Raw genomic sequence first — 26046 nt, 5'->3', positions numbered from 1 at the left:
ATATATATATATATATATATATATATATATATATATACATACAGTATATATATATACAGTATATATACATATATACATACATATATATATATACCGTATATATATATATATATATATATATATATATATATATATATATATATATATATATATATATATATATATTAGGGCATTCCCGACTAGTGAATTTGACTAGTCGTTTTTTTTTTTTTAATCTTTAAGAAAGAACATGAGGTATTTACACGACATACAGTACATGGACTATCATATCCCATATCCCATATCCCCCACAAAGAACATCAAAACACAACAAAACAAAACAAGAAAACTGCATAAGATACACAATAATCCAAGAACAAACAAGACTATTGGACAAACAACCAAACAAAAACAATGCAATCAGCTCCTTCCTATCCTGATAAGCCTAATGACACTGGGGTAAAAAGTTCTTAAAGTCAAACTCTGTATGTGGTTGCCATATTTTGGGGATGTCTAAGAATCTGCCTTTGCTCTTGTAGTAAATGTTATCCAACGTATGGTAGCTTGAGAGTTCATTCCACCAGTGAACTACAGCTGGGGGATTGGATGCGTTCCAATTTAAAGCTATGCATTTCCTAGCTGCCAGCAGGGCAAGATCTATGTATTTACTTTGAATGCATTGTTTTTGTTTGGTTGTTTGTCCAATAGTCTTGTTTGTTCTTGGATTATTGTGTATCTTATGCAGTTTTCTTGTTTTGTTTTGTTGTGTTTTGATGTTCTTTGTGGGGGATATGGGATATGATAGTCCATGTATGTCGTGTAAATACCTCATGTTCTTTCTTAAAGATAAAAAAACAACAAAAAAACGACTAGTCGACTACTAAGCACAGTGTCGACTAGTGGTTTTACTAGTCGACTAGTCTGTGAATGCCCTAATATATATATATATATTGTCAGTTTTTTTATTTTATTTACATTTTTAATACTGAATGTTGGTGAAATTATCTCCGTCTTAACCTATTTGAAAAATGTGAACACATACAGAAATACCCATTGTAACAGGTGAGCATATCAATAAACTACATGTATGTGTCATATATTTATTTAGGTAGAAATTAAATTTTTGATGTTTGGGGTGGGTAAAGCAAAGGTGGGTTTTCTGCTCTAATTTTTCCCCCGCTTTCAGTCTAAACAGGTTGAAAACTGCCACGCTAAATATAGTTTGGCCCGCGACTATTTTTCTGTATGCGGCCCACAACCAAAAAAGTTTGGCCACCCCTGACTACACCAATGCTGTGGTAGTTAAACAGCTGCAGCAGCAGACATTTTTTATAACTTTATTGCCATTTTTGTTGAGTCAGTGAGTACTGACTAAATTGAATCTATGTGACATGACTGAACAAAGTAAAGAATTAAACTTAATTGTCAAAAGACCAAGTACATTTTTAAAATGGTGGTAAAGTGAACACTGGTCCTGCATGGAGACATTCTGTGCACCTTGTGCAGCAGCAATAGCTTTCAAAACCACATCAATAGAAGAGCGACCTTAAAAAGTCAGCATGATAAATCTTATAAAAAATAATAATTTTGAGATCCATTAAGATGCAGTCACAAGTCACTGTCTCAGTGCAGCCTTTCTGGTATTTCATCCTGAAATACTTGAATAACATCACTGGCATCAACCTTAACGCCAATCAACTCTCAACAACTGTCAAACTAAATGAATATCTGCAAAACTGTTTACAGTTATCGGATATGTGAGATCATGTGCAAAATAAATCGGCATTGTTTTTCGGTCAAGTTCTCCTTCAAGTTCTTCTTCTCTCAGAAAGACCTGAAACAAATCAATAGACAGAAAAAAGGCATGGATGGCATATTGAAAAAAAATAAAAATAAAATCCCTAAAAACACCTGATGATTCTCTGCGAATTAGGCAACGGAGATCAGGCTGAACAGCCACACAGTCTAGTCAGAAAGTTGATCACAATCTAGGCTGATTAACGCCATGGTAGCTTTGAATGCACAGCTGAGAGGGGGGGGGGGTCAAAGCCTTCCCCCAGTGTGCAGACACTATACTGCCGGTCATGTTCCTGGACTGAGCTGTGAGATGCCAGAAATGAGCATTTCTCACGGCAACTGAAATATAGATTAAAAACAATGTTTCAAGTGATGAAAGCGCAGCCAATCTTCCCTGATGGGAGCGGATGGGAGTCAGTCGGGGAGAAGATTGTGCGTCTTCCCCTTCTGAAACTGTGAGATAAGACTGAGCGCACAGCTTGGGGCGCCAAGAGAGAGAAAACTGCAACAGTCAAAGAGCCCAATCAGCAGGTTAGTCTGGTCAAAAGTCATAAAGAGTCCAAGTCATGTGGAGGGGTAGTCTGGTCAAAAGTTATAAAAAGTCCAAGTCGTGTGGAGGGCTAGTCTGGTCAAAAGTCATAAAGAGTCCAAGTCATGTGGAGGGGTAGTCTGGTCAAAAGTCATAAAAAGTCCAAGTCGTGTGGAGGGGTTGTCTGGTCAAAAGTCATAAAGAGTCCAAGTCGTGTGGAGGGGTAGTTTGGTCAAAAGTCATAGAGTCCAAGTCGTGTGGAGGGGTAGTCAGGTAAAAAGTCCTAAAGAGTCCAAGTCGTGTGGAGGGGTAGTCTGGTCAAAAGTCATAGAGCCAAGTCATGTGGAGGGGTAGTCTGGTCAAAAGTCATAGAGTCCAAGTCGTGTGGAGGGGTAGCCTGGTCAAAAGTCATAGAGTCCAAGTCGTGTGGAGGGGTAGTCTGGTCAAAAAGTCATAAAGAGTCCAAGTCGTGTGGAGGGGTAGTCTGGTCAAAAGTCATAAAGAGTCCAAGTCGTGTGGAGTAGTCTGGTCAAAAGTCATAAAGAGTCCAAGTTTTTTTGGAGGGGTAGTCTGGTCGAAGGTCATAAAGAGTCCAAGTCGTGTGGAGGGGTAGTCTGGTCAAAAGTCATAAAGAGTCCAAGTCGTGTGGAGGGGTAGTCTGGTCAAAAGTCATAAAGAGTCCAAGTCGTGTGGAGGGGTGGGGGGATCGATCCTGTTGAAACGCAGCATTTCAGTTTGGCATCCTATGGAGCGCCACAGTGATTAATGGAACACTGCTGCTATGTGGCAGTGAGTCACAGCTTCCTATCCTCGCAGCCAAGAGGAAGCGTGAGTCAAGCGCTGAGAAGTAAAAGGTGTTTATTCTTAACCGGAATAAGACGACAACAGCTATACTGTATATATCAGAAATAGAAAGTAATACAATGAAAAAATAAATAAATAATAATCTCACCAGATGGAGCATGTCATAGATGGACTCTGAGGAGCGCTTGTTGTGCCTGCTGCGCTTCAGGACGGACATGGCCATCGAAAACAACAAAAGTGTCACGGAGAGAGAGAGACTCCAGCCTTGGTGAACTGTCACTTCTGCACCACGCCTCTCCAAAACATTTCTATAGCCTTTCTCTTTCCTCGTTATCCAAAAATAAATATATACATGTATATCTAAATATAAAAAAACAGAAGGTGCTGTGACGGTCGTGAAGAAAGGTATTCGAGCCAAACGAAGCTGCTCAGCCTCCTCTCCGCCCACCAGCGCTTACAGCCTTCCAACTCCCCCCTTCACCTTCAGAATCTGTTGTAGTACTCTGTCACTAATATTCTGCCGTTTCGCCCCTCTCTCTCTCTCTCTCTCTCTCTCTCTCTCCCTCCCTCTATCTCTCTCTCTCCCTCTATCTCTCTTGCTCTCTCTTTCTCTCTGTCCCTCTCTCTCTCTCTTTCTCTCTCTCTCCTACAGACTGGCTAAACTCAGGCACAGACTGTGTGTGAGGGTGAAGATCTGGCCAACTCCTGCAGCAGTGCAAGCGAGCCTTTTGGTAATCCTTCCAGAGCAGAGCGTGCGTGGGGAGGAAAAAAGGAGCAGGAGATGAAGGAGTCTCCTCTTCAAGGTTGCGGTGGAGCAGGATTGGCTGTGCGAGCCACACCGCAGTAGAATATCAATGCAGGCTTTCAGGGATGGGGGAGAGTGATGGGGAGAGGGGAGAACTGCAAGGGAGCCGGCTGCAGAGGAACAATTGTTACGGAGGGGCTTTTGTAGGAAGGAAATAGATGCATGGGGTTAATTTTAGATACGAGCGTTGGCCTTAACACAATGCACGGACATACGTAAGGGTACTTCAAACCTCTTCACCAGACCGCTTCAGGATGGTTCCACTGATATGTTCACTAGCCCAAATGTCCTGACAGCTAGCCCTGGTTCACATTCACCTTTAAAATCAAAATCCACCCTTGAATACACGCGACTTAAGGCTGATTTATGGCAGGGCACGCAACACTTTTCATAAATGTCACTCGACAGAAAATAAAGAGACGAGTGATGTTTGTTATTTATGCTTCGGTGAAAGGTTTCAGTCATCTGACAAAGATTCGGCCCCTCCCTCCCCTTCCTCCAGCTACAGCCACTCTCCCCTTGGCTGCACTCCGAGGAGGAACGCGCTGTTCCCCGGCTGTTTGTTGCATTCATTTTCATTTTCCTCAGAGTCCAAATCACTGTACATCTTCCCTGAGTCTTGAAGGCAAAAAAATAACCCCAGCCCCCTATCTTTATTTCCTCACCTCAATTTTGACAGACCACCATCATATACAGGATTCACTTCAAAATATTACTCATCATCACCTTCAAAGCCCTCAACAACCTGGCCCCCCCCTACCTCTCGGACCTACTTCACCACCACACGTGACGCCTACCCGCCGCCTCAGGTCCGCAGACGCTAACCTCCTCCAACCCATCAAAACTAAGCTCTGGACCTGGGGCGACAGGGCCTTCGCCGCAGCCACCCAGCCATATCCGTCATGCAGACGGATCCAAAACAATACACAATACATAACACAATACAATAGCTTTTGCAACAGATCTTCATTTTTCCCATCCAGTTAGTCACAGGCAGCTGTTATAATCACTCTTCCAGTCCCAACAACAAAAAAACAGCAATCTACAAAAACATGCAACAACATGAAAGCATAAGTAAACCGTAAAACAGTAAACAGAGTAAAACAACCATTCTCGAAAAGAAAAAAGTGTTTGATCGTCAAGTCAGCCGGCAGCAAAAGTACAAAGGTCTTCCACTTTAGGGATTTCAAAATAAAACCCTTAATATTAATTTTGAGTAATGCTTTACAGCCACAGTTTCACTCCATATGTAATCTTAACATCAGTATTTTGATACAAGGTGTGCTGTTCCATTGAAATCAATTTTGTTTCTCCAAAGGTGAGAATTTGAGTAGGCCTACCTTCATTCCGAAAGTAAATTGCGGTATTTCCGTTGCTAGTCTGGATAACTTTTGCTGTCTTGACACAGCCAAAAACGTGCTCAAGTCCACTGTGTGTCTGCTTGTTGTGTGTCTGAGCCCTACCCGCGGTAGAGAAAAGAGGAGCAGGGAGGGAGACAGAAGCAGCATGGCCAAATTACAGTAAAACCTGTTTGTTTCTTATGTAAATTAGTTACCAAAGGCATGTAAACACAATGGGCAATTATCACAAACGAGCGAGAAGAGAAAGATAGCGCCGTTAACTCCCTCCCACAGGTTAACGATGCTCACTGTATGTATTTGCAAAAGGCTGCACTCATTTCACGCCTTCAGCAAAATATGAGCTTGTTCAATGAACGGCGCTCTTTTAGCACGTTCATGCCCAACACTGCCTATACCTTTATTCATTTTTCAGACACCCTCCCCTCAGAAAGAGAGGCAGGACCATCGGCATCAAAAACTGAAAAGCAGACAAAAGGCACAAATTAACTAGTTTAACCGGAACGGGATTCTGGGCCAAAATATTTGACTGGTACTCCAAGGCTTATAAAATGACCCTACAGCCGAAGGCAGAACTCGCCATCTTTGGCTGCTCTGAGTCCTCTCTGAACTTCCCCACGGCTGTACAACAATCTCTGACACTGGGGACAACTGTCGCCAAAAGGCTTATTCTGAAGGAGTGGAAGTCCTCCTCTTCGCCTTCTTTTCGGGTGTGGCTGATGGACATGATCTCTGTTCTACAGATGGAGAGACTCAGGTCCCTGAGAACCAACACGCTTAAAAGGTTGTCAGATATCTGGGACCCGTTTTTGACCTATTTTGACGAGGTTAGGAATGATAAGTGACTGAGGTTGGGGATGATGGATGGCTCGCCCAGTTGGTATCCAATGGACCCCTTAGGCGGGATCCCAGGTACACGATATGTTTTATAAACACATAAGCACCTTATGCGGCTGATAGCTTGTTATATTGTTGAATGTTAATGACGTATGTATGTTTTTTTTTTTCTTCTTCTTTTTTCCTTTTCCTGTGTCTGAGCCCGTTTGTCTTGTTTGTATATTGTTCTATAAAAAATGGAAAATAAAGTATTAAAAAAATATATATATACGGTAGTTTAATCGGATTAAACCCCACCACCAAAACCATCACTGTGACGGAGTGCTTTATTTTGACCATATTTACCATAATTATTATTACACAATCAATTAACTGGAATTTGGCACATCATTTGAGAATTACTCTCCTTTAAGTAAGGGAAGCGTAATGATAGGATTTAAGAGAGAAATTTTAGACAAAACAGCCATGTGACCACTGACCAGTCCACAATCTGAAGGGGAAGGTCTGTGATGGGCTATAGATCCTTATCACAGCAACCATTTTGAGGTGGTAAAGCAGGTATAACCAATACGTGGTTCCATTCCATTTAGGTGTTCCAGTGCCAGGGTTATTGGTTAGGCCTGCTTTACCACCGTCAAAACAGTTGCTGTGAAAAGGGCCTATTGGGAGTGAATCTGCTGATCCTCCATCGATCCCTCACTTCCAGTTGGCATAATGGAAAAGCACAAAGGTATTATTGCTTTTATAATAAGATAAACCAATCTACAAGAAGATATATCCATCCTGTACCATTTCATGAGCAAGAAGCCAGGCTAGTGGTCTGGCAGCCTGCTGGTTGCCGTAAGCAGAATATGCCGCCACTTTAATCTCATTTGGAGGTTGTTTTTTCTCCGACACGCTCTTTACCCAGCTTAAGAAGAATTTGTCATCTTGTTAGCTACGGCACTGTGAGATCGGCTTCACTTGAATAGAAAAACACATACAGCAATTTAGTTTCACTCAACTTCTATTTTGTCAGGAGTTTTTCTATTTGTCCTGTTTGCTTATCCCGGCCACTCCTGCTCTGTATTTTAATTGCATGTCTGTTAATTTATTTTCTGCAGTGTTGTTAATATGAATATGCCTCCATTAAACGATTTTAATCACCATACATAATCAAGCAATTAAAATGCAAGTTTAATCAAAGAAGCATCCTCCTCTTAGCTCTTACATTCAAAGTGAATAATTTGCCTTGCCTCTAGTTAATAATGCTAGCCTGTCATACAAATACATGGAATACAATTAATTCAGCAATGTATTAGCGTACACAGGGGTTGCAAAAACTGACTTTATACGGTGTGTAAATCTTCCAAGTAAAAGGCAAGTGTGTCTACTCTTTTCCAGTCTGGATTTAGGCCCCACCACAGTACCGAGACTGCTCTGAATTACATTAATCTCAACATATTCTGGTCAAGTCTCTGTCCTCATGTTATTGGGACCTTACTGGTGCATTTGATATGGTTGATCACAATATATTAATAGACAGACTTGAACACTGGTTTGGTCTCTCTAACATGGTCCTAAATTGGTTCAAGTCCTACTGTACCTTCAAGACGGAGACTATTTTGTATCAGTCGGTAGCTGTACGCAAGGCTCGATTCTCTGACCTCTGTAAATTAGCAGAAATTATTCAAAATTTGATGGTTGCATATCACATGTACTTAGATGACCCGCACATATACTGTATAATATAGCAGTCACCAAACAAATACATTTCAACAGTCTCCCTGCATTAAACAAATCAGAAGCTGGATGAGGACAAAAAAGTCATTGCTTTTGGGGCCAAAGAAGAAACACTTAGTCTGTGCTCACCATAACGGTCTGTTCTGGAAGAGTAAAACCAAGCTATATAGTAAAATAAAGCTTTCATTCATTCATTCATTCAAGCTAGAAACCTCTGTTATCCTGGATTCAGACATACATTTCAGTAGTAACAAATAAATAAAAAACAAATAAATAACAAAATCAGGCTTCTATCACCTTAAAACTATAGTAAGGATCAGAGACTGGATGTGAAGAGAAACCTGTGCATGATTTTATCTCTAGCAGGTTGGACTACTGCAATGGAATGTTGACAGGTCTGTCAAAGACAGCAATCAGACAACTTCAGCTGATGCAGAATGCTGCTGCCAGCATATAGACCGTTTCACCGGAATTCTGTTGCTAGGGAACAGTATGGCCCTCTAGTTTATTTCCTGTCAGGTATTGTATTAGCAAACACTGCAGCCATTGCAACAGGAAGTAAGCTAGGCTAAATTTAGAATGTTTATGTCAAGTTGAAACGGTCTATAACTCCAGTTCTCAGATCACTACATTGGCTACCACCAGTTTTTCAAAGAATGAACTTCAAAATTATATTGCTTGATCATAAATCACTGAACAGTTATGGTCCTAGATACTTATCAGATCTCCTGACCCAGGAAGGAAACCTTACAGACGGTCTAAGAAGCAGGCTGGCTGGTTCTGGATTACTGGCTGTTCCCACAGTCTAAACGCAGAAAACCTAAACATGGTGAGGCTGCCTTTAGCTTCCCCAAAAATTGCCCGTCGAGCCAAGACTTGAGACAATGTTGACTACTTTCAAATCCAAGATAAAGACCTACCTGTTTACCATTGCTTTTAATACAATTTATTTTTGTTTTATTTTTATTTATTGTGTGTGTGTGTGTGTGTGTGTGTGTGTGTGTGTGTGTGTGTGTGTGTGTGTGTGTGTGTGTGCGTGCGCGCGTGTGCGCTTTCGATTGTTTTTATTTTCTGTGCTTTTGCCTGGTTGCATTTGAGTATGAAATGTGCTATATAAAAACATTTGCCTTGCCTTCCCTTACTGTATAATCATTCAGCTTAGCAATTCAAATGCATTGCGATGAGCCGTTTTGCAGCATCATGTCAAAACTAAATGCAGTTCAAGCTGAAGTGGGCCATGATGAAAGGCAGAGAAGATGTTGACACAGATTTATAGCGAGGAGGTTTGCGGTTAGCAAAGCAACTCCGCTTTCATAAACAAGACTCAACGAGCCAGTGGCAGATGGCAGAAAGCGGCACAGCATCCTGTTCTTAAGTGCTCTCTTCTTAATACCAGAGAGCTGAGGAGGATGCTGTGAAGGACAAGGGCACGGCCAGGAAACGAGGAGAGGAGCCATCAGACATCCTCCTAGAGGCGGATGATATACTATAATGCAGTGGTTCCCAAACAGGGGGACGCGTACCCCTAGGGGTATGTGGAGGTACTACAGGGGGTACTTGCGAGCAAGGAGAAAATTGGAAAATGTAAGAATGAATGAATGAAAATGAAATCTGCTCAGGAGGCACTAGTAATTGTAACTCTTTCAGTCCATTTCTTATTTTGTAATGTTATATTCTTCAAAAGGTGGGTTATAATCCATTCATTCATTCCATCATATGCTATAGTTTTCTCTTGCAGGTTTCTAAGTAAATGTTGTAGTCGGATAAAGGGGGTACTTGGATACAGAAATCAGGGAAAGCGGGTACTGAAGCCAAAAAAGTTTTGAGAACCACTGCTGTAGTGCACAGTGTGAGACTGAATCAAAACTCCTCTAACACGAAAGACGTAATGAAATCGCATTCATCTCTTACCTTTCTGCATTGGTCAGCCTCACTGAAGAGCTCAGAGTCATCGTCTAGGCTGTCTCCTGAGCTCTCCAGCAGCAGGCCCACTCCGTCATCCAGGATGTCCTCTGCAGCACCACCAGAAAAGAAATCACAAACATGGACAAGCCGTAATGAGCTTTTCCTCCAGCTGAATGTCACCATCCTCCTCCAATCCAACAGCTTTCTAGGGCTGTTGTCTTCTGAGACGGGCCCAATTAATACAGTACCTCAAAGGAACGCTTACGTGATTTATTTCACAAAGATTCTCTGTGTGCCCTTTTAAAGTGGGACATTACCAATAGAGACATTTTGAGAGGAACAAAGATGAATGAAGCGGTCTCTTTCACAGGCACTTCAAGCTAAAAGAATGGCAAGCATGTCTTACTTGCCTCGTCATTTCCCTTACAACTCTAGAGCATTGGAAAAAGCCTCCTCTATGAAACTCAAGGCTGCACTACTGTAGGCGAGGTTTTTTAATGTAAAACTACACCTGTCTTATTGACCTACATCACAAAAAGAACTACACCTGTCTTATTGACCTACATCACAAAAAGAACTACACCTGTCTTATTGACCTACATCACAAAAAGAACTACACCTGTCTTATTGGCCTACATCACAAAGTAGGGCTGCGTCCCATCCGCTAATTGAGGCCCTGTGGATTCGCCCTATATGGCGAAATAAAATTCTGTTGACAGGAATGGACGCCGTTAGGAAATCTACGGTAGAGGATTAGAGCCACACGTAAAATATTTATTTGAGTCAGAATTCAGAGAAAAAAAACGTCGGTTTGCGGTGTGTGCAGTTTACCGATTCCACCTTAGACGATTCCTAGGCACTGAATTTCAGATTTTTCAGTTTGACATGCTAAAAAAACTAATAATCACCCAACTTACTTTCCCCCACTGATTTCCCCCGCATTTTCTCCCCAGTTGTACTTGGCCAATTTCCCACTGCTGCCCCAGGGCCTGCTCCACCCTCTGCTGATCTGGGGAGAGTCGTAGACTAGCACCATGCATCCTCCGACACATGCGCAGTTGCCAGCCATTTCTTTTGACCTGACAGCGGGAAGCTTCACCGGCAGGACGTAGCACGCGGGAGGATCACGATATTCCCACCAGTTGCCTTCCACCCCGACCAGGCGGCCCGACCGACCAGAGGAGGCGCTAGTGCAGCGACCAGGAGACATACCCTCAATCCGGCTTCCCACCCGCAGACACAGGCAATCGTGCCTATATGGACCCCCGACCAAGCCGGAGGAAACACGGGGGCGCGAACCTGCGACCCTCGTGTTGGTAGGGAATCTACCGCTACACTACCCGGACGCCCATCACCCAACTTACTTAAACGGACCGTACTAGCCTGTAAGACTATTTGCTTGGAGATGGTTCATCTCCTCTCAAACTGTCAGAGAGAATATTACTGCGACACACCCAGCAGCAAGCACGGCTTCTCCATCCCCCTCTCACCTTGGCTCTGGGAGAAGATGTCAGTGTAGAGGTCTTGCTCTGCGTCTGAGCGTCGCGGCGGCAGGTAGCAGAGCAGCCGGCGCTCCACGCAGGGCAGTGTGTCCACGGTCAGGGCCAGCGAGGCTCGCGAGAACGCCGCCTTCATGTCTGAGAAGTTGAGGCTGTGCGAGTCCTTTCCATTCAGCTGGAGGATTTCATCGCCTGCGTTTAGACCTGCAGAGTGCAACAACACCATCAGTTACTATTCATTATAAAATGGCTCTCTCAAATCAAGCAATCTGATTGGTTCACAGCCATTGTATAATTCCAGTAACCGAGTTCAATAACCCATGGCCATGGGTTATTGGTTGCCATGGCAACTCTCTTACTAAAAGGCAGCGCTGCACTCGAGCCAAACAGCTTTCTCCTGATCTGCTGTATGGAGGGTCACTAGTCGGACGCATGATGGCGCAACTCTCTTACTAAAAGTACCTAAAAAACAAAATGGCGAAGACAGCTTTTCAGATCCTTGTGAATCGATCTTCGCTTATAACTTTACTAATACTTCGCAGAAAATGATGTTTTGTACAAGAATAGACGCGGGCTAATGTCTTAACCCCTCTCTCGCGCGCCCTCACTCTTAACCCCGCATTTCTAAATAAGACGTAACGTTACTTGGTGTGGGCATATGGCTCTGGTGTCGGGCTTTGTAAAAAGTCCAGGCAAGCGCCAGGATTGGCCAATGTCGACTTCAGTCTCCAGAACGATCCAATCAAATCACCCGCACGTCTATCTTCTTGCTAGAGGTCCCGCCTTACAGTAGTGTTTCAACTGACTCTCAGAATACCATGCCAGTCGGACTTATAGTGTTATTATTATTATATTATTATACTTGGAACCCTTTTATAAAAGCAATATAGCACTCGAGCAGCGTGTGTTGTGGAATATATCCCCCTGCTCAGTTGTTATCCCACTCGGCCTGCGGCCTCGTGGGATAACAACTGATCAGGGGGATATATTTGCCACAACACACTTGCTCTCGTGATATATTGCTTAAATATAGCATCTGTCACACCCTCCGCACCAAATAGTCTTAAAGCAGGGGTGGCCAAACTTTTTTGGTTGTGGGCCGCCGCAACATACAGAATATAAGGTTTTGCGGGCCAAAAAATATTAAGCGCGGCAGTTTTCCAATCAACATCATCATTGATCACACTCCTGTCTGTGCAAGCTGACGGAGACTCACTGAATTGTCCTCCACAGTGCCCACAAAGTGCATTTCAGTGAGCCTCAGTCAGTTTGACAGGAGCATGACCCCATTGACCTTGTATTGGTTTGTGGCTAACTATCTGGAGCCAGTATAAGGAACAGCATGGATTGCGCTGAGAAAGGAATCTACCAATCAACATCATCATTGGTAAGTACAAACAAGGCTAGGGTAAAAAAAATCTATCTATCCCTTTAACAGTTTCTTCTTCCCTTTAATACATGAGAGTGTAATAATCAATCTCATTTTCTGAACATTTTAAAGCTAATTAAGATGGTGAGACCATGCGAGAGCTGGGAGAAAAATTGCAAAAAATGAAAAAGGAGAATCCACTTTTGGATACTCGTATAGCATTTACTCAAATAGTCCAGACATTTTAGTCCAATTTGGGGTAAACCTGTCACAAATGGCAACAAAAACAAAAGTCAATGGATTTTGTGTCCTCAATATGTTCTGAATGAGAGAGAAAAAAGTTGTAAAGAATCATATGAGGGGAAAGTTTTGAAAATCACCTAAATGATCCAATCACATTACTGGATTAAAAACACGATATGTCTTGTTGGCTGCATTGCATTCTGATCTATTGAGGCTAATGTCAGTGAAGAAATTGGTCTCTCTGCCTCGTATACGATGGATTTCTCTCCGATTGCTGAATGTCGGTGCAAAACTGTGAGTCTAGAAAGCAAGCTCTCGCTCTTTGATTGTGAAGGGCTGAAACCTAAATGTTTACCGTTTGAGATGGATGATTTGTTTTTTCACTATCACACCCGACTGTACTTGTGCTGGAAATAAGTTCTACCGGTAAATGTGATATGCTGTTTGTGTAGGATAAATACACCACCAAACAACAAAATGAGCCGAGAAAGACAAAAGATATTTGAGGGTGATTTTATAAAACAGATGCATTCATCTATCTTTTCTCTTCTTTTTCAGACTCATAGCATGACCCACTTCTCTACGCCCTGTGAAATGTCTGCCGCCGAGACAGAGCAGGTTTCCCCCCACAGGCTAGCACGGCCTGCAGCAACCATAGACGTTGGAAGTACTATTCATCTTACTTAATCTTACAAGTAAGCAGAAATATCTGAAAGCAGTGTTGTAGTCAAGTCACTATATCTTGAGTCCACGTCGAGTCTCGAGTCCTCGGTGTTCGAGTCCGAGTCACCAAAGAAGAGTCAGAGTCGAGTGCCCATTACCCGAGTCTGAGTCAGAGTCCGGAGTTACTGAACATGAGCGCGTGAATCCACATGTAGTTGGAACACACACGTGCCTGCCCTTGCACAAAATTTAATAATGTCATGGTATTAATACAGCTATCAATATCTTATGCCAAATTATTAGGGCCTATTACAAAAACAAACAAACAAACAAACAAACAAACAGTCTTTATCAATTAACAAGTCCGAGTCCTTATCTCCAACTTTCCGAGTCCGAATGCATGAATGAATCCAAGTCCAATCACAAGTCCTGAAAATTAGTCCCATTAGCCCATGCCCATTTACAGTACCCCCACAACACAGTGTACTGCACCGCCAACACTACGTGTGAGCGGCTTGAACAATGTCAACTACCTCATGAGATCTGTGTATTATTCAACTGTAGTCTGAACGGCGCTGCGACGTGTGCACCAACACAGACTGTGTTTCAGGGAGGTGGAACACTGAATAGCCTCCTTCACAAAGGCCACAGAGAGAGTGGTTAAGATTACAGTAATCAGTGTCCTTGAGGACTGCTGTGTTCTCCAAGACCCTTTCTACTGCTGAATAAACATGAACCAATGCATTTTTTACAAGAGAAACAACAACACCATACATTGACCTCCACATGATTTACATGATATGTAAAGTGCTTTGAGTGCCTTGAGAAGCGCTTTACAAATCCAACCAATTATATTTTATTATTACATGAAAAAGATTTTTTCCCAGAATCATTTTCCCCGACTGCATCTCATCAGTTCACAGACGCAGACTGAGCTGTGCTTGGTCTCATTTGATTAGAAATGTAAGAGTAACAAACCTTTGGCGAAGGCCAATCCACCCGCCTTCACATCGGTGATGTAGAGCTGCTGCACACCATCCTCCTCCACCACCGAGATGGAGAAACCTGGAGGCGGAAAGGAGGAGAGCCAGAGATACAAGAGAGAGTGGGGGAGAGAGAAAGAGAGAGAGAGAGAGCTCTTACCTAAAATGCATCAGAGGTATTTTTGCACTGATGGGAATGCGTCTAATGCGCAGGTCAGGTTAATGTCGAAAGTGCAACAAATGAAAACTTTGACATTGGCTTTATTGCCGCTTCTTAACCGAAAAGTCAACGTGAAAACCTGTATGATATTGTAATCATCAAAATATCATTTGAATTGATCGTACCGTAACCGATCATGCAGGATTCGTCACGGTCGAACTGGATGACTTTTGTTATTTTGGAACAGAGCTCAATTTCTTTGTAAAGCTGTGGAGAAGAGAGAAAAAATGAAGTTATTACATAAATCATGCAAGTGCAACAACGGCCTACTATAATCATATTGTGGTGGGCGGGTTATTGGCAACATGGAAAGACTGCACAGCTCCAGGTTAGTCACTATGGAGGATATTCTATGACACGTCTGAGTACATGATGGAAATAAACAAGTCATTACAGATATGTTGCTATTATATTCCAGCTCTGCATTAGGGCGGATGATGCAAGGCCGTTCTCTGGTGAAAGCATATGGAACGGAATAGATACAAATACAAACTTATGAATAATTCACGACACATGCTTTTTTCCTGCCGTTTCTGCATCTTGTGATTCCTCACACATGCTGACTACTTGCACACAAATGTGTCTTTGAGCTAGTAAAATCCCTCACGTCCGCACGAATGCTCGTAAACTAAGTGGACCGAGAGGGAGAGATAATAATAATCAAGCGGCCATTTTGGAACATACCAAGTCGCACACGTCCTCCTCCGGTTTGGGTATGTAGAATTGCACTTGGTTTTCGATGAGGAATTTGAGGCGCAGATAGTGCTTGGTGGCATCGAGCTGGTGAGCCTGTGGGAATGGGGGCAAAAGACAGACAGAGGATCGGTAATTTGAGACCACAAACTTCACAGCAGCTCAGCATAAACACATTTTTGCCTGATGAAATGAAGATCAACAAAAAACACGTTACAGACTGTGGGATTAAATCAGACTCACGCCCCTGCAACCTGGCCTCGAAACAGTTTTGACAAGACAATCCTTCCAAAACAAACAACTCAGTCAATATTATTCTCAGTCATTTGACACTGCAAGTTGATTTGATTCTAAACAGGCATTAAATATCCACTTCAATGATTGTGTAATTAGACCTCTGCATATATAAGTAGGTTTGTCATAAACGTTAGTGGAGTGAAATGTGAGCCGTGGGTCGGGTCAGGTCAGGTCATGTGAGGCGGGACTCTGTTACCTTGCAGATGGTTTCCAGGACACACAGTGCCGACTCTCCAGGCTGGATGATGGTTAGTACCGGCTGGTCATTTGGCAAACACACCCACGAAGGGGTGAGGTGGTCTGGGACCCAGATGTCACTTTCTGTGCTGGGCTGCGGAAGGCTTTTCACAGTTCCATCATCACTTCTCTTGAACAGAAAGACATCAAAAAAGGCTTATTCGGCCTGGAATCTTAGGATGGATTCATTTGTACTACATAAAAACTTTTTTACTGCATAGTTACGATTGATTAAAAAAAAGGAGAATAATTCCACTATTGTGATTTAATCACTTCCCTGAGGTAGTTCTCTAATGCTACCCCGCACCTAAACCACTGCCCTCCACACATCAACAGCCCACTTCCAAGGCATTTTCCAAAGCATTGGCAGCAAACTCTAATGCACATCCATATCCATAGTGTAACCTCTGGGTCTCTGCTCTGCTGCTTACTCATTATACAAGGAAGACTAAGATTTAATTGACATCAACGTTGGCCAGAGATTTAGTTGAATAACTTCCAACTATTTTTTGGCGCACACCTCAACTTGGTGCAGACTGTTAGAATGAGTGATACCCCCTTACCATGTGTTCCTTGGCAGGATCAACATATATGCCATCTACAGGCTTTTTCACTGGCTCCTCACCATCAGCAAAGACCTGCAGGAAAAGGAGAAGGAGGAGTGGCCATTACTCACACGGAAACTTGGGAAGAAAAAGGCTAAAGGAGCATTTCAATACAAAGAAGAAAAGGAAATCTTTGTGTCGTCCTGGGACTTCATTTGTGCATGCAGCAACATTCAACTTCTAGTTTATTTGAGAAGGGAGCTCCTTGCAGACCTGGTTGATGCTGGGGTGGGCTTTCGTCTTTTTCTTGGAGGTAGTGTCCAGACCCCAGAGGGAGGAGAACCTGCTCTTGCGCTTGCTGGAGGAGCGGGACATGGCCTGTGTGCGCCGCCTCACGCCGCTCTCCGTGCGAGCCGCCACCTGCGACACCAAAAAGCCTCAATCAGCGCTCAAATGGGCCGAATGTGATACAGAGGACACATCTGTTGGACCTCATTAAGCATTACATTATGCAAAACTATGGAGGCAGCTATTAATCAAGTCAAATTATATTTATATGGCACATTTCACACAGCTTTACAAATGGGGTTAACAACAGTTCAGGGCCATGAAAAAGAAAGCCAACAACCAAACCAACAACATAAGCAGCATTGTAAAGGGACTCAAGAACAGGAGATGTAACGCTTAGAAATTAAGTGTAAAATGTATCAAAGTATCTTCAACATGTCTGCATGTATGAAATATGTTGATCAAGAGGTGTTTTGCAAGGCTGTCAGTGTAAATAAAATTGTCTTCTTCACAGTTCAATCGACTTGCCTGGTTAATAAATAACATTATGAATAAAAGATATTCACGCAGGCCTCTCTGTGTGATAAATTGTTAAGATATAGAGCTGTCATGTCCATTCCATAAAGAGGCATCACACACATGCAGATTTTAACACAACATGGCATTTCTAGGCTAGTCCATCTGTGGAGAAGCAGGAGTAAAATGTCTTTAAAATATGCAGAATTACATGACGAAATAGCATCATAAACGGATGAGAAAAGTGGCAGAGCTTTCTCTTCACATCTACTAATCTAAACTAAGGGATCTAAACTAAACCTCGGCACCCTCATTCTGTCTCTTCTTTCAACCTCTCTTTCTTTTGGACATAGATAGTGCTGATGCAGGTATTCAGGCGCTAACCACTTTTCAGGGTTGTGTTCCAGACGTAGATGCATCTACGGCTGGCTACTGCGAGACTACAAGCATCCCATCCTGCCATCTAGCTGCTCAAACACCCACTTGCTGTGTAGGCGGTGAGAAAATAAAAAGGACCTTACCGATCTGCTAACACTTGTCGAAAAAGAAAATTCTAATAAATGTTATCTTGTGCTACCAAGTCTTTTAGTGCTCTGGAGTACAAATCCATCACCTCCGTGCTGCTGCGGGAGGTCAACTGAACCGAAACCCTCCCGAACAGGCGGCCCATGCGAGGCCCACTGCTCCAAAATAGCTCTCGTCATGCGGAATGTGGTTTGACATTACTTTTACTTTTATATTCCTAAAATCAATTGCCCTGCCAGGAGAGAGCCCACCTGCATCCACTGATTCCAAGATGTATTTTGAGCGAGATGGAAGCATTTTTCTCTACTTGGAATATAAAATGGGCAGCAGGATCATGGTTAAAGAGGTGCTCTTCAAACTGAAAGGTTATAAGGAGGAATTGAAGTATACCTGACTGAGACTTGAAACCTCTAACTAGCCATTGATTGTGAATTTCACTACATAAGACCATCAGCTAAAATGCATGAAAACATAAAAGCAAATACAGCCAAGATGTCATATACAGCAGCACAGCAGGACACCGCTAAGTAATACCAGGATTGAGGGCATTTAACAGAAATGAAGGAACAACGAGCGGATAGTTACCAGTGCATGGAAGGAAGAGACAGAGAATATGCCCAGTCGGCCCATGGCCAGCTTGGTGGGGCGGGAGGCGAAGGCCAGGAGGCGCTTGGGGTTGGGCAGCTCTCCTCCCTGCAGGCTGGCCAGGTAGCACCTGAAGCGGAAGAGATCCATGTGGAACTGCTCCAGGTTCTGCTCCCACAGGAAGATCTGCAGGGAAAAGAGGGACATGACAACACCTCCAGTTAACCAGTTAACCACCGCTCATCTTAAAAAAGAAAAGAAAATGCTTGAGCACATGGTTGCTAAAGCTGATATCACAGGATTGGGTGAATGTATCTCTCTCCCAAACAATGCCTTTTGTTTGCGACCTTCAGGCCAAGATGGGGCCTTCCTTCTGTTCCCCAGGTGCTGTGTCACCGGCTCGCTCAAACTGTCACCAACCTGCACTCTGTGCCTATTGCCTAATGGCTTGGTGTTTACAGGGGCAGCAGAGCAGGACATTGTGATTATTCACCGGGGCGTCCCCCTCCCAGTCACGGTCCTGCACCGGGCTTTGGAAGAGGCGGCTAACGCCACGGTGGAGGGGCTGTGTATCACTGCCAAGTAGCCCAGAGACGACAGAGAAACAATACTGCACATTCCACTGGCACATCCAGGCTGGGAGCGTTTCAGCTTTCTAAGGAGCAGGCCTATTTCCATTCAGCTCGGCACAATGTGAAACTTGACACTGCCAAATGGCCCGCTCCGACCAGGCACTACCTAACTGACGCGACAAAGGCCATTTGATCTTGCTTTTCTGTAAACAGACCTATTAAAGACAATATGAGCTTTGCAATTAATTGAAAGAATGAATGGCAGGCTGACCGACTGGTGCCAAACTGCACGGGAGCTACGAAAACACAACAAGCAATGTGGACAGCAAGAGGTGTGCAGCGTCAGCAGCCTCTAGCGGGGTGAAGCCTCTAGAGATGTGGTGAAGTCCTGTTACTTAATCGCAGTCCCTCCTCTCTGCTGCCCAGCTCTACTTCATGCTTATTGCAAGACAACTTAAAAGATACCGATAATGAACTCCCCACCTATATGTTACACCTGTGATAAGGAGATGAAATAAGTTGTGCGCACACAGCCAGAGTCGAGATGCTGCCTCTAACAATGTGGCATTGGATTTGAGTGCTTTAGGGTCACTGCATCACATGACATGGAAGCTATTGGAATAAAACATGAATTTCCCATAAAAATATTAAGACAAAACATACAAGAAGCACTAAAATCCAATATAATGAGGTGTGTCCTATTGTAGTAATAATTTCTGGTATTGATTTGGAGTCAGTGGGACCATACAAATATTAATATAAAATATAAAGACTAAAATCCAATATAACGAGTTGTGTCGTATTGCAGTTATTCACTGCTACACACTAACAACAAAATTCCATGGCTTTTCCAAAACTTTCAAGGATTTTACTCATTCCATTACTTTTCCAGGCCTGGAAACTAAACAAAACAAAAGTCCATGACTTTTCCAGGTTTCCAGAGACAGAAGGCAGGCTGGATGAAGTGAGAGACCAAAGTAAAGGAGTGGACAAGCCCTACCTGATCGAGGATGGTCTTCCTCTTCTTGGTGTCAGTGACGGCAGACAGCTGCATGTCTCCCATCTTCTTCATCTTCTCGTCCATGTCGATCTTCTGCTCCAGCTTCTTGATCTCGGCACGGAGTAGCCGCACCGTGTCGTCTCGGTGATGCTGCCGCGCCACGGTGGCCGCGCAAGCCGAGTGGATGGCTGTGATCCAGTTCTCCAGCTCTGTCTGGCTGCAGGTCTGCGTGGGGGAAGGTTCAGAGGTCAAACAAGACGATTTAAAAAGAACATTGAAATTAAATTAATATATAGACCAGGGTGGGAATTACACGGAGATAGACCAAGGTAATGCTTTCCCTGTAGGGTGTTTTCACTATTTTACAGACAGGATGATGAAACCGAAGATGAATGGATACAATTTAAAGACACCCTCAAGTCAAAAATATGTTTTTCTTGTTCCTTCAGTTGGATGTTTGAGCTTCACTGTGCAGAATAATGTATGTGCAGAGTTTGACACCAGAAGGCTGTTTTCACATTAATCTGCTGAAAGCGGAAAGTTTCTCTGTACTCACTGAAAGTCAAATTTTTAGGGGGCGGGCCTACGAGCATGATTTGTGACATTATAAATAGTTGGGAAGCCAATCCCTCTCCTCTATTCAACACACAAAAGTGTGAAGTGTAAACTTGAAGCCTCCAGTACACATACACTGAGAAGTAGGAGACATCTTGTGTCCAGCAGGAACACGTTTGAGATTAAATATATTTGCATATTTATAGACTCTGGAATTTCTAACGAGGGAGAAGGATTTATTTAACTTTTTTGTGGGGAAAACCAGACACTAATTATTATTCAAAGTAGAGTATTTTATTTGCAGTACATCTTTAAACATTCTCTTACCTGGAACAGGAAAGCGTCTCCCAGGGAGTTGCTGAGACAGAAGACAAAATCCTTTTTGGGATGCTCTGGGACAGCCTGGACAATACTGTTCTCTGCCCAGATGGCATGCTTGGGAATACTGTTGTGGTCGATCCCTGAACGGCCATCGGTCTCATAGAAGAAAAGAGTGCAACCTGAGAAAAGATTTTTAATGTTGGTGTTGACAGGATAAAGGCTTGCTTGTCCCAGTCTATAGGAAATGGTAACAATGATAATCATGATAATAGAAAATCAGATTTGCTTAAGCAATTTCATTCTGCTCTCCAGTGGCCAACATTAAGAAGTGCAACATGGCTGAATTATCAAGGGGGGAAGCATCATCACCACTGATTCGATTTCATGTCCAGTCAAGTGACATAAGAATTGATAATGAGGTTCGCCTCATGTTTGGATTAAATCTTGCTTTATTGAGCACTGTGGAGAAAATTAGATTGCATCTCCTTAGTCCGGGTTCCTACACATTTTCAATTAAAAAACTCTATACTTTTTCAAGACCTTGATTTGTTATGAAAATGTTATCTGGTGTTCAATAGAGTTACGCAGATATGACCTAGTTGCCCCTGCTAACTAGGTCATATCACTGTATCGGTGAAGATTGTTCTTCACAGCGACAAACAACAGAATATCTGAGCTGATTGGCAGGGCTACTAACACACTTTCCATTTTAAAATTCCACATTTTTAGCGGCAGACCCTGTGTTCTTGACTGGATTTGATTTTGATGGGTATTTGATATGCATGCTGACAGTGGCTGGGTAATAAGAGCATTCCTCTATCTGAAATCTTTTCTTGACATCAACAAAAACGGTGGACTCAAAGTGGGTCTACAACATAAAAGCTAGAATTATGTGTGTATCGGACCTGAACCACATTTTCCGTACTTTTTCAGACATTTTTTCAAATTCCCAAACTACTCAAGACCTGCAGACCTGCGTAGGAACCCTGTTAGATATTTTTTTACCTCCTCAAAAGCCATATGGTTCAACAACAACAACAACAAAAACTATACAATACATCTAACAAATGAAATCCCTTCTGCTTGTGTTGATGAGGTATGGAATAAAGCAACAATGTAAATGTTACGTACAGATCCGGGGGGCACAACAAACCTTTCAGGGACACCCAGTAACTCTTCCACTTGCGTCTCGTGGCCTGCTCCACTTTCTTGTTCTTCTTGTGGACGAGGAAGTTCTTGACAGCGAGCCGGCCGGCCTTGCGCACGGTCCCCTGGGCGACACTGAGCAGCGGCTCCGACTGGTAGGCGGAGCTGGCGGTGCTCTGCTCATCGCTCAGGGCCGACCCCGCCTCCTCCGGGCTCTCCGTCTGGCAGGAGCTCATCTCCAGCTCATGCCGGAAGTTCTCGTACACGCCCTGCATGTAGGGGTGGGGGAGAAAAAAATTGATACAGCATAGTATTGCAATATTTTGTGTGACAATATATCATTGTCAGGTGCATGCCACATTTATGAAGGGTTTTTATGACAGTGTTGTTCAGTCTGTCTACTTGACAATTTTTGGACATGATTTGCAGTGGAAAAAAGGGTAATAAATCGTAATATATCGCAATATCACAATACTCAATATATCGCAATACTAGCATATCGCAATACTATCGTATCGTGACTTAAGTATCATGACCGTATCGTAAGTGGTGATTTCCACCCCTACCTGCATGACGCACTCGCTGGGCCCGCCCCCTCCGCTGCTGCTGCCACTGTCGCTGCCGGCGAACGTGCTTCGGCCGGCCACCGAGCACACGGAGAAGGAGGCCGACATGGTCTTGTAGCGTCTGGACTGGTGCTCCGCCTCCGCCGTCACCCCGTCGATGCCGCTATCCTCATACTCGCTCTCGCCTTCCCCGGCCGTGACATCCTGCAGCACGGCCAAAACACAAGACAGGTGACCCCGGCTTCTTCTCCGGGACAACAAAACCAGAGGTTTCGGTAACACTTTATTTGGATAGTCCGCTACAGAGTTGCCAGAGTATTTGTATTCAATTCATGAACACACCTACTTCCAGGTGATGAGAATCAGGCATGTGGAACAGGAAGCAATCAGAATCTCTTGTTTAATCTCAACTAATAAGCCGTTAAAACAACATTTCTACAAGCAAAAATCCTACCTCGACTGAAGACCACGCCCCCACTGTAGACATACAGGATAGAGCTGCACTTGTAAAGCCAACATGTTTTGAAGTCGGTGCCTACTGTGGCCTATACAGAGGGTCCATGGGTTGCTTAATCCTGAGGTTCTGATTAAAATGGTTCCCTCCTAGAAAAGCTTCAGCTGCTACACGAGTGCAGCCGGGCCTCGCTGTGGCACTGCGGGGTCTGCCCTCTCCTACCCACATGGCCCGAAGGCTCCTGAGAGATGAAGGGCGTAGCGGCGACCCCGGGATCTCCATCTGGGTCACGTGGTCAAATCATGCGCTCCAGAGCTCCATTCACCCGCGCTAACGGTGCCCCACAGCGACGGGGCCACCACACACGTTTTACTGTTACACTCTTTCCACAGGCCTCCCCTCATTAACATGACAAAAGACTGAAGCATTTCAAACAGGGTGTGACTTTAAGCAAACCACCCTCCCCTCCCCTCCCCGTCATGACAGACTCTCTCTTCCAAGGAAAACAAGCGATCCATCAGGAAACAACACGCTGCTCCCCTGGCACAAGCAGGCATGCCTTCTTTTTACCCTTAATCTGTTTGGGGAGCGTATTATCTGCCTGGTGAATGCAGGGGAGGAAAAGCTCAGACACAATGGGGGGCGGGGGGGGGGGGGGTGAAATCGGAGAGCCGTCTTTGGAGATAGTCCTTCTGAAGGTGATGCAACTAGACTACATTAAGCTTCTGGACAGCTTTTCATCCCACTCCATCCAATGAAATGTGGTGGTTTTCCACAGACCACAAAGAACTGTTGACAGCTTGAGCAGTTCAGGTCCCAGCTAACTTGGAGGATATCAAACTGCCGTGCAAATACTGTTTACATAATGGTGAAATGAATACACCAGAGGGGTTACCCCATCTTACTTTGTTCTGTTTTCTGTCAAATACGCCTCATTTCACAGAACGATCACAGCCGAGTTAGTGGTGTAAAAGCTAACTTGAATGTGAAATAATGTACACTACAGTTCTCTAGAACGTGTTTGGCTATATGTATCGTATAATTCCTTGAATGTATTGTGCTGCCATTTTTTTTTTGTCTTTACCAGTTTACCCCTTCCCCTCATTAGAAGTAAGCCTGCTAGCTTTTTATTGTTTTATTAAGTTCTGAAAACTCTACATCAGGGATACTCAACTTGCTTTGCCCAGGGGCCACTTTCGTGAAATGATAGGAGGCCAGGGGCCAGTTAATAAACAATCATTTTTCTGTAGTGGATTGTAGGTTTTTGGGGTGTCAGCTGGAGTTGAGTCTGACAATGTTGTGCACACCGGATAGTTAGTTAGGTTAAGTACATACATAAGTGCCTGGGTAGCGAGCAGACGGCAGTATTTGACAATTTAGCTGGTCAAACTTTATTTCACGTTAGATTTTATTGTGAATTAGATTCTGATTCACAATGAAAACTAGCGTGAAATTATTAGAAAATGAACGGGGGGCCACTCTGCACCCTGTCGCGGGCCGCATCTGGCCCCCGGGCCGCAAGTTGAGTATCACTGCTCTACATGCTCTGGTTTCTTTCAACAGTCTAATAAATCAAATGGGGAAGTGACTGTGCTGCCTTACGTGTGTCGTCTGCGCCCTCCTGCCCTGCATGCTGGCACACATGGCAGGCTGGTGACTGCTCAGGCCTTCAGAGAGGCAGTGGGAGCGGCGGCAGGGCAGCGTGTAGGCGCCGTAGATGTTCCCCTCCTCCTCCGACGGGGAGAGCATCTTGTCATCCTCGCCCTCCCTGATGGCCCTGCTGGCGTCGTGGTGCCACTTGGCGTAGCGGCTGTGGGGCGGCCTGCGGACATGCGGGCTCTTCTGGCTGTACAGCTCGTCCAGGGAGTTGGCCCGGTCGGCAGACTCCAGCGCCTCTAGTCCCTGGGGGTAAGGTTGTTCGATAGTATCGACAAGTATCGTTACAAAAAAAGTATGAAACAGATACAGTACAACACTCATTTGCAACAGAATAGATACTGGCAAGTGCTTTATCTTAATGAAAAATCAAATCATTGGTGGGCATCTGTTGCTTCAACAAGCTAAAAGTGTTCTCATAGGCTGATGATTAGAGAAAAGGTCATCTGGTGTGTAAGAGCAAAGTATTCATTTCTTTTTTCGGGCCTAGATTACAGAGAAGCGAAATTCTAATACCGTGACAACCCTACCTGGGGGCTGGACTGCAGGTGGCCATCGGTAAAGTCCCTCTCGCTGGTGGCGTCTATGATCTCCTCTGTGCTGGTCAGGTGCTCCTGGCTGAGGTCCGACAGCGAAAACTCCAGGCTGTCCTCGCGCCACATGTCGGCGGACTTGGACCTCTTCTTCTTGAAACCGATGGTCTCCCTGGGACCGTCCCGGGTCTTCTGGAGGTAGGTTACCTCGCCCGTGTACGCCACGCCTCTGTCCCGCGCTTCCTGGGCGGGCGGGCCCGGTGGCGTTGTATGCATGGTGTCCGTGTGCGCCGAGGCGTTGGCCAGGTCATTGTGGAAGGACATGGGCCGCAGGTTCATGGCCACGCGGTCCACCCATATGGGGCTGCCAAAGTCAGAGAGGACATTGGACTCGTTGAAGGGCTCCAGGCCGTTGTCGGCCAGCGACTGCGGGATGCTGGGGGTGCTGCTGGAGCGCGTGCTCGTCTCAGAGTTCCTGTGCTCTATTTTCCCTGACGAAGCGTGGCGAGAGCGCCTCGACTGTTTGTTGGAGATGCGGAGGGAGCGAGACATGTGCTTGCGTGACAAATGGCCACGTTCATTACCGTAGAGGGCATGGTCCCCGTTCTGGCTCTCCACATTTCCCATGATTCACAAGCTGAGCAGGAGAGGAGACACGGCTTAGCTGACCTCACAAACAAACATGAAATAAATACAGGAACATAATATGCAGGGAGTAGGGGTGAGCGATATGGCCCTAAAATAATATTGCGATATTACAGGGTATTTCTATGATATGCTTGGCGATGTGACAAAATACTGAAAAATAGTTCATTATTAATTTCAGGAACATTGCAACAAAATA

General features: G+C 44.3%; 1 protein-coding gene across 2 annotated transcripts in view; it reads right to left on the bottom strand.

Moving 5' to 3' along the window:
- LOC310777013 (rho guanine nucleotide exchange factor TIAM1-like) overlaps positions 1-25829 on the bottom strand; it is a gene marked incomplete at its 5' end in the record, with an annotated part of 37124 nt that extends 11295 nt beyond the window's left edge. The window contains 15 exons of one of the 2 annotated variants that reach the window (XM_083637255.1): positions 9743-9843; positions 11227-11439; positions 14489-14575; positions 14839-14920; positions 15398-15502; positions 15900-16070; positions 16504-16578; positions 16759-16905; positions 18400-18585; positions 19972-20196; positions 20854-21026; positions 22001-22262; positions 22560-22763; positions 24616-24915; positions 25200-25829. In XM_083637255.1, coding sequence (XP_083493381.1) covers positions 9743-9843; positions 11227-11439; positions 14489-14575; positions 14839-14920; positions 15398-15502; positions 15900-16070; positions 16504-16578; positions 16759-16905; positions 18400-18585; positions 19972-20196; positions 20854-21026; positions 22001-22262; positions 22560-22763; positions 24616-24915; positions 25200-25829 — 2961 coding nt within the window. Of the gene's footprint in view, positions 1-9742; positions 9844-11226; positions 11440-14488; positions 14576-14838; positions 14921-15397; positions 15503-15899; positions 16071-16503; positions 16579-16758; positions 16906-18399; positions 18586-19971; positions 20197-20853; positions 21027-22000; positions 22263-22559; positions 22764-23013; positions 23136-24615; positions 24916-25199 lie in introns of those variants that run through there. The other variant, XM_083637256.1, reaches the window with a different exon arrangement.
- Positions 25830-26046: the final 217 nt, after the last annotated feature.

The sequence above is a fragment of the Poromitra crassiceps genome (genome assembly GCF_964638095.1).
Source record: "Poromitra crassiceps genome assembly, chromosome: 5".
Taxonomy (NCBI): domain Eukaryota; kingdom Metazoa; phylum Chordata; class Actinopteri; order Beryciformes; family Melamphaidae; genus Poromitra; species Poromitra crassiceps.
Note: the sequence above shows the minus strand (reverse complement) of the source record. Positions and strands in the feature narration are given on the sequence as shown.